The sequence below is a fragment of the Lynx rufus genome, unplaced genomic scaffold (genome assembly GCF_022079265.1).
Source record: "Lynx rufus isolate CCGP_SWC_20201006 ecotype Redwood Valley unplaced genomic scaffold, mLynRuf1.p SCAF_16, whole genome shotgun sequence".
Lineage (NCBI taxonomy): Eukaryota > Metazoa > Chordata > Mammalia > Carnivora > Felidae > Lynx > Lynx rufus.
In genome coordinates, this window is record NW_025814830.1 from 46744673 (window position 1) to 46758796 (window position 14124).

Sequence of the window (14124 nt, forward strand, 5' to 3'; positions counted from 1 at the left end):
AGTAGAGCATGAGACTCTTGATCTCCGAGTTGTGGATTCAAGCCCCATGTTGGGTATACAGGTTACTTAAAAAAATAAAAAATAAAATCTTTAAAAAAATTAAAAGAATGTAAGTAGTACATTGTACATTGTAGTATCCAAGAAAAAAGGAAAGATGGGCTGATGCTATAAAGAGACCATTCTGAGGAAAGCTAGTCCCAAAGAGCCACAAACTCGTGAAAAATGCTTAGATTCGCTATTGGTCAGGTAAATGCAAGATAAATGAGAATGATATATCACTTTGGCATTTTGTCATTGAACTTGTGCAAATTTAAAAGATCTATAATACCTATTCCTGCCAAGGATGTGGGGACAAGGATATGCTTGTATATTACCGGTAGAACTGTGGAGTATTTTAACTTCTTTTTGGAAAAGAAGCTGGAAATATTTATTAAAACATATAAGTATATATAGTTCTGCATTTAGAATCCTTTTCCGTAGAACTGAAAATATACAGAGGAGCGTACCGAGTTATTTATTACAGTCTTTCTGGGAAAGACAAAACCTGGAAACGAGGATATATATATGGATATATATATATATATATATATATATATATATATATATATATATGAAATATGAAAAAATACAGAAGGAAAAAGAGTAGCTTGTTAATATTGGTTATGTTATGGGATGGATTAGAACCAAAGGCAGCAAAGGACGAAGGAGAAAAGCATTTTCAGCCAGAGCCCAAGGAGTAGAAATCCAAGAGAAGATACAAAGAATTGGCTTAAATAAATTTGTATTGAATTCAGTCACATTGAGTTAGATGCCTTTACAGAAGTTGCGAGCTGGGGAAAAATGGATTTCACCTAGAGCCTAGGGAAAAGTTTGCCTGACCGTGCTGTCACTGGATTTTGAAGAACCTTTAAGATAAATGGCAAGGATTTGAATTTTCATGTTGATAGCCTTTTGTTGTTTTAAATCAAGGGTAATTTGAGATCCATAAACAGCCTTTGTGACACTTCAGTTTCTATTACTAACATGATGGGAGTCATTCTGAAAGCTTTTTCTTTTGCTTCATTCTCAGGGAAATGTGTCCTTTTCTTGTTCGCAGTCACAGTCTGTGCCTGTGACTTTTCTCAGCCCCAGGAGTTACTTAGCCCTGCCAGGCTTTTCCGGGGAGGACGAGCTGTCTGCTACTTTTCAATTTCGAACCTGGAATAAGGCAGGACTTCTGCTATTCAGTGAACTTCAGCTGGTTTCAGGGGGTCTCCTCCTCTTTCTTAATGATGGAAAACTTAAGCTGAATCTCTACCAGCCAGGAAAATTACCCAGTGACATCACAGCAGGTAATAAGTGTATTCCTGCAGGCACAGCGTATGGGTTTGAAAGATTTCATTATCTCTCTGTCCCTTTTCCATAAACTTTTATGCATAACCAGAAACAAAAACTAGTGTTTGTTTAATGAATGAATACTTGAGTTAATAAGATTATCAGGACTCTTTCTTCGAGGACCTCGATTCTAATTTCCTTTTAAGTGTGGCTTCAGCCCTAGCAGGTCTTAGTAACCAGAATGATAGTTATGGGGGAATAGAAATTTCCTTTCATGACCCTCTTCCCACTCCAGATAAATCCACATATTCTGAGGAAATGTGTTTTGGGAGAAATGCAAAAGACTTTGAAATGGGCCCAAAAGTTTACTGGGTGTCTTCATGGGAAGACTAGGCTTTGTCTAACACAGCTATTAGCCTAATCTGGTCTGTGAGAGAAAAGGAGTGTTTCTTGGATCTGTATTTCTCTGTCTGTGTGTGATGTAAAACCCAAGCACTTGGTCAAAGTAACTTCACTTGCTGATATATTCTGTACAGAGTTGGATATATTGGGGAGGATGAAAAGGTTTGTGCAAACTTCTCCATTTGGGTACCAGAGGGGATTCTCTCTACTTCTAGGCAATACGGTTATCATCTTAATGATTAGAAGTGCTATAATTAAGGAGACTGTATGAGTATTTGGAAAATTAATACCTAATTTAGGTCAGCGCTTTGGGTGAGGGATATTTTTGCCTCTTCATTAAAATTATGTAGTTCTTGACAAGGGATCTCCAGCACGTTTTCATACACATGGAATAACACCCAAGCCAAGCAACTAGAGGTCACATTGGGGTGAATTGCTACATCAGTTTAATAAATGATCTTTCAAAAAAATTTAAAGATGCCATTGTACTACTCCTCTATGTTAACTATGGCCAAAATTAATCGCATATGAGAGGAAAATTGGCAGAAATACAGTTGGAAGCTAAATATAGGAAGAACAAGTGTATCAACGGACACACAAATACCTAGTCTTTATGTATTGGTGTTCAGTCTGTCGCTGCAGTTTAAATGTGGGAGCTGAAAGTTCGATATTAAATATAATTTTTAACAGCTACTATGTTGTGACTTTTTCATGTAATGCTCAAAATGTGGTGGATTTGCAGACCCGACAAAAGGAAACAAAGGAAACAAATTAATCAGTGCCATCTAAATAATTAATAGGCTCCCTAAAATGAGGGCCCCAAAATGTAAGCTTGTCATTAATGTGTCATTTATTGTGATTTATTTGACATTCTAAGAAGTGGTGGTATGCATAGCCTTGTTTCAACACCTTAAAGAAACTGCTTCAGTACAGTGTACTATAGTGAGCCCCATGAAGCTGGTTCATTCTAAACACTTTACAGGCATGAATATGTAATAAATTACTAGGTGTTGAGTCTATATAGAATACTCTGATTTGAAAATCTTTAAATTAATATTTAAATTCCTATACAGTCTAATCCACTATGGTGTCATAGGACTCAGTGTAATTGTTCTGTAGCGAATAACAAGGAGTGCAGACTATGGATGAACGATGAACGCCAGGCTAGGAGAAATTGTTGAACTTCACATTACACAGGTGGGCCTTGACTTACCGACCCCCAACTCCCATTTTTCCCCGTTTCTCTTAAGATACTAATTTTTGCCGGTTTCAGTGAGGCAAGCACCTTTTGCACTTGAAAGGGGACTCTGTAAATGGTAGTTGGGTGGGTGGTTCATTTGTACAAGGTTCGAGAACTAAGTCATTTGTCAGAATGTATTATTATGACTCTTTAAAGGGAACCAAATACTTATTGGTGGATTGTTACCATATCATGTTGAAGCTTGCCATTTTATAAGGATGGCTCAATTTTTCTTAGCTACTAAGGTATAACTTCCCAATCTTACATGTTTTAAAGAATCAACATTTTTATCTTTTGCAGTGGCATAAAAATTAAATTATGCTGTGGAAGAACTGAATTGTTCAAATCTTTGAATTAGCAGGATACATTTTTAATGCGTTGTATAGTTTGGCACAATGTCACTTGGAATTCTTTGAAAATATTATGTCAACCTATATCATTTTGAAATATTAAAGATATTATGTTAGTCTAAATTATAAAAGATATTAGCTGGATTACAGAATCCCTCATGACACAAAATATTTCCAGTCTTTGTCGCTTTTACAGATGTCAAAGCAAAAATCATCAGATGACATCAAGAACCCAATGAACAGTGTGGTTATATTTTCCTGTTTAAAGCAGACTCTGTATTGTAGGATTTGAGATTCTGCTATGATTTAGCATTTCTGCTGCTGCTTTTGCCTGAGGGTGAAAATCAGGCCTATAAACCAGCTTCTTGCTCTCAGGGGCAGGGCCTGGTGATGCGGGCTTGCCGAGTAAGAAATGTTTCTGGCATTTTTTCACTTACTAGACCTTCGCGATTCTTGTGACCCCTGCAGAGGCCCGGCCCTCTTGATTTGCCTAACCCAGGAGAAGGCCTGTGTCATTTCACCTTCCTCCCTTTCACTGTTGGACTCTTCCTACCTTTCAGAGGGTAAACCTGTCACTCTCTGAAACTCCCTCTTTCTCCAAAAGTGACCGGCACCAGGGATCTCCATATTTTCATCTTGACAAGAGCTTTCTGGAGGCCTGGAACTTTAGTTCTGGTTGGCGAATATAGCTAATGGATGAATATAGCTAATGGGTGCTCTGTTGTCAGAGCACTCAAAGATATTTAAAAATGGAAAAAACCCTTCACTTGTTCCTTGAGCAATAGCCTATGTATAACTCCCTTTTGCACCTTCGCAAAGTACCTACCCTGTCCAGCAGGGTTTTCCTTCTTTATACATCTTATTTCATAGAGGCCTATTCTCATCTTAGGAGCCAGTGATGGTGGCTAAGCTGTCACAGAATTTCTGTGGCAATTTAGGGTTGATTCCAGAAGATTGTACATGAGGAGCAGATATAAATCATTTTCCTCTTTCTGTATTTTGTGAGACAGAGAGAGAGAGGGGGAGGGGAGAGGGGGGAGAGGAGGGAGGGAGAAGAGAGGGTGGGAGAGGAAGAGATTTCTGGTGAACAGCCGTGTTCTTCCCTATGACCTGCCATTCCCTCTTACTTCTTATTCTGGTCTTCCATCATTCCATTTGGCGTTGCCCATGCCTTCCACGCAGCCCACACCACACTACCTGTAATCAAACAAGTCGGGCTGAATGCTTATTGCAGCAAGGGGAGCACACACTTGGGGAGCCATGGGCGTGTCTCAATTTTAAGGTGTTAAGGGTGATTTATTGTAAGATTTGGGGCTGTTAGCTCATTTGGGGGGAGGCTTCAAGGAAGTGGAAAATTGCTCTGGATTAAATGCTGCTAGGAAGTGAGGGTAATTGTGTGATTAAGTATCTTTGTAAATCTTATCTAGAAGGATGGAGGAATGAAATAAGGTAATTGATGTAAAACAAAAACAAAAACAAAAAACATCCGTTGTCGTTCATATTATCCCGAGGAGGAAGTTTGGTAATTCTTTGGTTTTCGCAGAAGCCTTGTTATCGTCTATGGTTAGACGAGATAAGAAAGTAGTCTTGGCTTTTTTTGGTCCAAGTTCAGTGTGGTCACAGAGTTACCTTGTCTAATATTGGTATTCTATGAGATTGTGTTCAATGGGAGAGCTCGCTCTGAGTGCTCGCCAACGTCCCATAGCATCACCCGGCTGAGAGTGCGAGGCCATGTCCTGGCTGTTGGGGGCGGCTTTTCTGTTTCTCAAATTTAATTATTTACAAGAGCAAAAAAGTAAAGGAACTGCCTGTCCTGCAGGCAGAGAAGAGTGTGGGTTTTGGAATCAACTTACCAGCGGGACACTACCTTGGGTGATTTGATCTTCCTACTTGAGCCTCATTTTCTCCATCTTTAAAATGAGAATAGCAATAGCAGTGTTGAAGATCAAATGACACAATGCATGTAAGGCACCCAATACCTGTTACATATACCAGTTCAGTAAAAACTCTTTTTATTATCTTACTGTTATACCAACAACATGTCCCTCCCCAACTCAAAACTTACGAGCGGTGGGAGCAGTGCTAAAATTAGCATTTACTTACCTAATATCATGAACAAGAATGAGTGCAAATTCTAAGATTTGTCACCTTCCATCCTTTTACAGCGACGTGGTCTTTTAAGGGGCTCCCTCTCATCAGATGCAAAAGCAGGAAGGAGTTGTACACTTAAAAAAAATAGAATCTTGGGGTGCCTGGGTGGCTCGGTCAACTAAGCATATGATTCTTGATTTCTGCTCAGGTCATGATCTCACAGTTTGTGAGTTCGAGCCCCCGCGTCAGGCTCTGTGCTGACAGGGCAGAGCCTGCTTGAGATACTCTCTCCCCCCCTCCCTCTCCCCTTTCCTGTGTGTGCACACGTGCTCTCTCTCTCTCTCTCTCTCTCTCAAAATAAATAAATAAACTTTAAAAATAGAATCTGTTTTTAAACTTTATTTCTAATGTTTTTTAAATTTATTTTTGAGAGAGGGCATGAGTGGGATTGGGGGAGGGCCAGAGAGACAGGGGAACAGAAGATCCAAAGCAGGCTCTGAGCTGACAGTAGTAAGCCCCATGCGGGGCTCGTACCCACAAACTGAGCTCATGACCTGAGCCCAAGTCAGATGCTCAATCGGCTGAGCCACCCAGGCACCCTGTAAAAAAGAGAATCAAATTTTAAAATTATCCTTTTAGTGTCTCGAGTTAAGAGAAAGAAACGGATTGTTCATTATTTCATTTACATAATAAATCCTATTGATGGTGGGGCGCCTGGGTGGCGCAGTCGGTTAAGCGTCCGACTTCAGCCAGGTCACGGTCTCGCGGTCCGTGAGTTCGAGCCCCGCGTCGGGCTCTGGGCTGATGGCTCGGAGCCTGGAGCCTGTTTCCGATTCTGTGTCTCCCTCTCTCTCTGCCCCTCCCCCGTTCATGCTCTGTCTCTCTCTGTCCCAAAAATAAATAAACATTGAAGAAAAAAAATAAAAATAAAAAAATAAATAAATCCTATTGATGGGTAACAAGCCTCCTCATCATAAGTGAGCAGTGTCTGTTATAAGTGAGGCCTGAGAATAGCTTCCCGAAGTTTCCCCCACAACCATAGCACAACTTCACAACGTGCTAGCTGCCTAGGTGGGTGACTGAACTGTGTCAGATGACAGAACGGCTGTCCTGGCCATCTTTTGTTCCTAATCTAAACTGGCTTCTGTACTAAGGGAAGAAATTCCCGAGCCTTTGACTTTACTCCTACGCATGCCTCACCCAGCAGATCCCTGGAGCGCTGCTACTCAAAGTGTGGTCCCTGAGTGACACTCATTTGGTGAAATACTTGTTTCCAGATGAAGTATAAAAATTGGGATTAAGCTCTAAAACACTGCTGGAGCAATAAATTCTTGCTGCATCATCCGAGGCCAAGGTCGCTGGACTCGTATTTTATGTCTTCTTTATTTAATTTTTAGTAATTGATTTTCGCTGAGGTTTTGAAAGGATCAGTCCGCAGTAGATCAGAAAAGAAAATGTTCATCACCACAGGTGGCTTGGGAAGCACTGTCCTCGACCGCTAGAAAGCCTAAAATTAAATAAGAGCTGCAAAGTCGTGTCTATAGGCACACCCAGCCTTTGAGAGAGCTGATAGGAGGCACGTGGTAGGGGAGGGAGGTGTCTGTAGGTGTGACGCAAAGCTCAATACAAAGGCTTTCACTCTAAATGTATCCTCTTAAAGGAAGCTCTAGATCACAAATCTGGGGCATTTGATTTATTTTAGTCCAATCTCACACCGTCAGGGATTACATAACTCCTCAGTTGTCTATTTCGGAACCCACTCTTAGAAAAGGTATCTAAAAGTATCTAACCTACATTTTTCATTTCTCAGTTTTTAGGTCTTTCTCATTATCTTTCACAAACTAAACCAGTTGGGTCTTTGAAAATCTTTTCTCCTTTCTGGATGTAGTATAAAAATGAGCTTTGGTGCCCAGGATGGAATTTGCGTTATACTAAATAAATCCAGGGCAAAGAGCTTAATCGCCTAACAGAGCTTCTACACATTTAATGTCTGAAAAATAGCTGGTCAAAAATAGCTGAGGAAGTAAAGAAGTTGTACATTGTGCATAGTAACAGAAAAGAGACCATGACCTTTGGGTTGAATAGAGTACTCATAGTTTAGTTTACTAATTTGATCCATAAAGTCATACAGCATTGAGTATTCAATGGATATAAAAAACCTTGATGGTTAATCCACAATAGAGGTGCTTAGATTCCACCTGTCTGCTCATGTTCAACCAGCGACAGACTTAATTCCCTTTAAGAAGGAAAGGGCTAACTCATTTCATGGATTCATGACACAGGAGCTTCAGTGGGAGGGATGGGAAGTTATTTTTTAGAAGTGATGAGAAAACTTTGATTTTTGATTTGTGTGAATTTTGGTCATATATATCATCTTGGGAAATCCAGGGAAAATATAAAAATGAACAAAACCCACAATTTTCCATGATGAAAAAATTACTGTTGATATATTGGGGTAGTTTCAGCCCTTCCCCATATGTATACAAAAAAATAGGAGTATCCTTAGAATTGTATATATGGAGTTGAGTCTCATTCTTTGCAGTAGTTCTATTATAGAAAGTCACTGTGGACACTGCATTAACAAACACTGAACCATCACTCCTAGAATGAATGGGGTTAGGTTCCTGTGACTTTCTGGTCACAACATTTTTGTCAACCAATCAATCCATAACCTTGTTTTATGTGTGATTCTGTTTAAAGATACCTTATTTCATATATATTGTTGATCCATTAACATTGAACTCATGGTCAACTGCACTGTAAGCAATGGCTGAGTGACGTTCATCGAGCATGTGTGTTTTCTCTGTGAGACACATCACAGCCTTCTTGCATGTAGTAACACCAAACCTGTACTTTGTCACTAGGACTGATATCTTTTTTTTTTAAGTGTTTTTTTAGTTTATTTTTAGAGAGAGAGTGTGCATGTACATGAGCGGGGGTGGGGTAGAGAGAGAAGGGGAGAGAGAGAGAATCCCCAGCAGGCTCTGCACTGTCAGGGGCTTGATCTCACCAACCCCTGGGATCATGACCTGAGCTGAAATCATGACCCATGTCACTCAAGTGACTGAGCCACCCAGGTGCCCCCTGAGGTCTTTTAAATTGCAAAATCACCAACCAAAAGCACAAAAAGTTGGAAAACGTGTTTACATACAACAGCTGAAACAAGTGTCATCTCCTTGTTTAACCTCAGCTGGAAACGTGTGTCCATCCACTCCGTTTTTACACTCTTCTATATACGTTTCTGTGAATGATTCCAAAGATGCCCTGAGTATTGGTTTTGGGGTTACAGATGCATTATGGTGACTTAGGTGGATTTGCAAATCCTATGCACTATGAGGATCGACTATGTAAATGTGGTTTTACACACTGCTTAATTTATTTATTTATATATTTTTATGTTTATTTATTTATTTATGAGAGGGACACAGACAGCATGTGAGCAGGGGAAGGGTGGGGAGAGAGGGAAAGAGAGAGAATCCCAAGCAGGCTCCGTGCTGCCAGCCCAGAGCCTGACGTGGGGCTTGAACTCGTAAAACCGTGAGAGCATGACCTGAGCCGAAACCAAGAGTCAGACACTTAACTGACTGAGCTGGCCAGGTGCCCCCATACTGCTTTATTTTTTAACTTTGTATTATATGGGCAAACTTTCAATATTCATTATAGTCTCTCCCAATAGTTTTGTAATGATTGACTTGATATACTTTGCTAAATATATAAAACGACTACACACAAATGTAAAAAAAAAAAAAGCAGATAAGTCGTTTTATTGGGTTAGACTTTGCCCAGTGTTGGTCATTTTGTTCCCTTTATTGAGACCCTCAGAAAGGAATCATATACCATTTTCCCCAAGAGGGTACCCACTTGTCTCCTCTTCCTGTCTTTTGGTTTCCTTTTGTTAACATATGGGAGTGCTGTGCTTGACTGGGTGATGTGTATATTGCTGTTCCTAACCAAGGGCTTATGCTGTTCCCTGTTGAAAGATAACTCTTTTAACTGATTTTTATCTCCCCTAGGTGTTGGATTAAATGATGGGCAGTGGCATTCCATCTCCTTATCTGCCAAAAGGAATCACTTGAGTGTGGTAGTGGATGGCCAGGTGGCCTCTGTTGCTTCTTCCCTGGGGTCTGAGCAGACTTATTCAGGTGGCACCTATTATTTTGGAGGTAAGAGAAGAGGTCAGGCCATATGGGACACTGACCCATATTTGCAGTTACTTGCCCTTTTGTCCTGGAGATGTCATCATTTTAACAAATGTCAATAGTATGGAATAATGTCTCCCTCTCGTTGAGCATGGAAATGTTGAGTGAATCAAGATGGACCGACTATGGCCTAAAAGGCCTTTCTTAGAGATGGATTTACTTATGTTTACAATTTCTGCATGAGAATGACTGCAAATAAGCCACCCTCTTCAGTTCTTCCTTTCGAACTTTGTTATATTTTCCTAGTGTTAAACGGTTCTTATATGACTTTTTCAGATTTTTATGGCCTGGTTTTATTGCAGTATTTTCGTGAACATGGCTCTTCGCTCCTCTGGAGCATCCTTATTGCTTTCCTGCCGTCCAACGCAGAAGGGCAATATTATGCCAGTGGCAAATAATCTAACTCAATTAGCCATAGAAACCTCTGCTCATCGCTAAGTAATAATGCACCGATACCGTGGATGAAATTAGGGCATCAACCTTCAACACCAGGTCATCTCTCTAAGAGAACAAAGACACATGAAGCGTTTACCTGCCCAGGGGATGTTTGATTGAACTAAAAGTTTGGGAAAGAAAACCTTGGAAATGGAAATGAATCTTTAGCGTGGAAAATTAAAATTAAAGGTGATTTGCCATTAGAAAGGCAAAGGTGTAAAACTGTTAGTAGTAAGACTTATTTCTAATCTTGACTTGGTGTGTTTTTTATTGCTGCAGTTTTGAATTTTAACAGTCCTTCTGTCTAGAATCACTTTTGAATTTGGTGGCAAGTAGCCCAATCTTTATCATTCATCAGTAAAATACAAATTCCTTTCTAAGAGTTGACAGTAAGCACACAGACCATGCATCATTCATCTGATGTTAACACTTTAAAACACTTCCCATGCTACCCAAGGAGGGGTGCATATGGCGTTGTTCTGTGTTCCCACCATAACTTAAAGAGAAACTTTCACAAAGTCCAGAGCCCTCGATGTCCTACAATTGAAGGAGGAGGATGCCGTCAAATTTTTGCAGCAGGAACCCGCGTGGGTGGCACCAACCTTGACTTGCAAGTGGAACGACAGTACATCTACAAAAGGAAAGGTGATGGCGTCTACATCATGAATCTGAAGAGAATTTGGGAGAAGCTTCTGCTGGCAGCTCGTGCACCATTGTTGCTGATGAAAACCTGGCTGATGTTGGTGTCGTATCATACAGGAATCCTAGCCAGCAAGCTGGGCTGAAGTGTTCTGCCACTGGAGCCACTCCTGTTGCTGGCCACTTCACCCCGGAACCTCCACTAACCAGATCCAGGCAGCCTTCCAGGAGCTGAGACTTCTGCTGGTTATTAATCGCAGGGCTGACCACCAGTCTCTCACAGAGGTGTCTCATATTAGCCTGCCTACCATCGCTCTGTGTAGCACAAACTCCCCTCTCTGCCCTGTGGACATCGCCATCCGTTGTCACGACAAGGGAGCTCGCTCAGTGGGTCTGATGTATTGGATGCTGGCCTGGGAAGTTCTGTGCACGTGTGGTGCCATTACCCACAACACCCGTAGGAAGTCGTGTCTGGTCTCTACTTCTACAGAGATCCTGAAGAGATTGAAAAGGAGGAGCAGATTGCTGCTGAAAAGACTGTGACCAAGGAGGAATTTCAGGGTGAATGGGCTGCTCCAGCTCCTGAGTTCACTGCCACTCACCCTGAAGTCCCAGACTGGTCCTGAAGGTGGGCGGGTGCCCTCTGTGCCTGTTTGGCATTTCCCTACTGACTCGGGCGCTCAGCCTGCTGCTGAAGACTGGTCCACAGCTCCCCCTGCTCAGGCGACTGAATGGGCAGGAACCAGCACTGAGTGGTCTTAAGCTGCTCTTCCACAAAGGCCAACGAAATGGAAATAAGGTGGATGGAAAGTAAAAAATTTCTTAAAAAAAAAAAAAAAGAGAACAAACAAACAAAACCCCCTACATAATCCATTACTGTGAATGCCAGCATAGTGGCAACAATCCCAAAAGATGTAATTGCCTTCTTTAGTGAGATTTGTGCATTTCTGAACCAACTTGTGTATTAAACCTCATGGAATATATGATTGATTTTCTGGCAATCCATAGGAGCACATTCCTTTAATAAATGGTAAGATCTAGAGAACAAATTAACTAACAGCTTTCACTTCAACGGAAAAGATTTAGAAGCACTAAAAGAGATTTTAAAAACACGCATGTTGTTAAGTGTGGAAAAAAAAAGACTAGATAAAAATGACTGGATTGGATAAAAGTGTAAATCATGAAAATAGAATCATCATTCTTACAGTATTTCTCATCCTTTATGTTCATATTTAACAATGCCTACCTATTTTTGTGGAAAATTTTTATTGCTATTATTCATTCTGTAATATTTTTTATGGTGAAACCTACATCACATGTGCACTCTGTAATTTTGCTTGTTTTTATTATGATACACACCATTTTATTTAAATAAACTTTTAATCTTTGAATAGTTTTAGATTTATCAAAAAGCTGCAAAGATACCCAGAGTTCCCATACCCCCTGAACCCAGGGTCCTCAGTTGCTCACATCTTACATCATGTGTGCATTTTAAAGCATATTAATTAGAATGCTGTGCATATCTACATGTGCATTTCCCAGCTTAGAAAGATAATAGTATCAATATCCATTTGTCCCTCCAGGGTCATGTCTCTTCTCCCCAGATAAACACTGTCTCGAATTTGGGGTATTTCTCCCTCTCATGTTCTTTTTAACTGGCATCTATTGAGGTGTTTCTGAGTTCCTAACCAATATACTGTGGAATGTTCCATAATAAAACGCAATCAAGTTCTCGGTTGGTGTCCTTTGGTACCAGAACATTTTGAGCATGAGATTCTACTGATCTCATGCTCTGCAAACTGTAGAGCACCCTGACACTTCCAGGATTGGGAACAAGGGTCCAAAAGAAAGCAGGAGGCCTTCTGCTGCCCAGCTCCCCCCTTCCTCTTCCCGGGTTTGTGCTCCAGAGACTAATAGAGAAGGTCCATCCTTCTGGAAGCTCACTTGGGGCTTTGGGCTGGGAATCCTGGATTCCGAAAGTGGACTGGAAGGGGAGTGGGGTGATCATCTCTTCCCAGTTTTCGCACTGGATGCCCTGAGTCCGAAGGCAAACTGTGACAGTTGTTGACCCTACCGGACCTTCGGCTCTTTGTGCATGAGAGCCCCCTGTATTACTAGGATCTGCTTTATCTAGGTGGAAAGCGCTTCCTAGGGTGTTAATTCTTTAGCCAGTTTATCCTCAAGTGAATAAATGTCCAATGTTCTGAGATGGGATCTTATAAGTTTTCTTCCATTTGTGTCTCAGTTCAGCTGCAAATTTCCGGTGATCTTATCAGCTACAATCAGCCTAACATGGCTGCCGTGCCCCACTGTTCCACCAGCCCGCATTGTACGTCCATTCGAGGCGCATCTTGAGAGTGACAGTTATATTGGGAGGGGGGCTGCTCAGAAACCACAGCATTCTGCATATGCCATGCCAGATCCCATTATCTGTCCGTCGTTCTCTACTCTTTCTCCCCCCAGCCCCTGCTGAGTGCTTTTCACAAATTTGGACTGCTTTGTGGCACATTGTGCCCAGCTTTTATCATTTATAAATTATAAATTTTAAGTCTGGGTTGAGGACAGATAAATGCCTAATTTCTGTATGTTGCCCTATGTGATCTATGTGCTAAAGAATAACACACTGTGCGGTGCAAACTGGAGGCACTAGACCGTGTGCAGAATTCTCACACCCCCGCTTGTGTAAATCAAACATTGTCCATCCAGTGAACAGGCTAGACCACCGTGAAGTCAAAGCCGACATCTTACTTCTGGTGCAGTGACATCGAGTGATAATTTATCTGTCATCTTCAGAGGTGCTTAACATGCCGACTGCCTCCAGGAATGGATCCATCCATTAATTCAACATTAAGTATTCCCTAGAAATCTTCATATTTTAAAACTTCCATCTCAAACGGGTTCAGTGCTGAACTTCTCCTTGCTATTGCAATAAATTCACTTGTGGGTGCCTGTTATCATAGACTAATGAGACTAACCTGGCTTGAACCTTTCTTTATTCTTAGAATCTCTTGCTTATTAAACATCGTAACTAGGAATACAAAGTTCCTCATGGTACGACAATGTGCTTTCTGAAAGTTCCATCATCTTTCTTGGTGACTGAGTTTGCTTAGTTGTATTCCCTGCAGGCATATTGCAAAATTTATTTTATTCTGAGATAGTTTGAAATGTGTCAGGAAACACTACCTGGAGAAAAGGAGATTAGCAGAGCTGTTTATATTCCTGGCATATTGTAGTCACCCCCAAATATTGTTGAACTATTATCGTCTCAGTTGGTACTTTAACATTCTTAATTGGTTAATAAGTCATCTAGAAAACATAGCGAGGTTATAATAACCATATCCTATACCACAGAAGAATTTTAAGCACCGAAAATGTGTGTAGTGGCCTGTGCAATAAATTGATACTCAAAGAGCATTCATCACCTTTTCTTGATACATCAAACTTGAAACTTCAG

The 14124-nt window shown here is 40.9% G+C and overlaps 1 protein-coding gene across 7 annotated transcripts in view; it reads left to right on the forward strand.

Moving 5' to 3' along the window:
* Positions 1-14124, forward strand: part of CNTNAP4 (contactin associated protein family member 4) — a 252839-nt gene that overhangs the window by 150848 nt on the left and 87867 nt on the right. For 6 of the 7 annotated variants that reach the window (XM_047079258.1, XM_047079260.1, XM_047079263.1 and 3 more), the window contains 2 exons: positions 1070-1331; positions 9411-9560. In XM_047079258.1, coding sequence (XP_046935214.1) covers positions 1070-1331; positions 9411-9560 — 412 coding nt within the window. The remainder of the gene's footprint in view (positions 1-1069; positions 1332-9410; positions 9561-14124) is intronic. The other variant, XM_047079262.1, reaches the window with a different exon arrangement.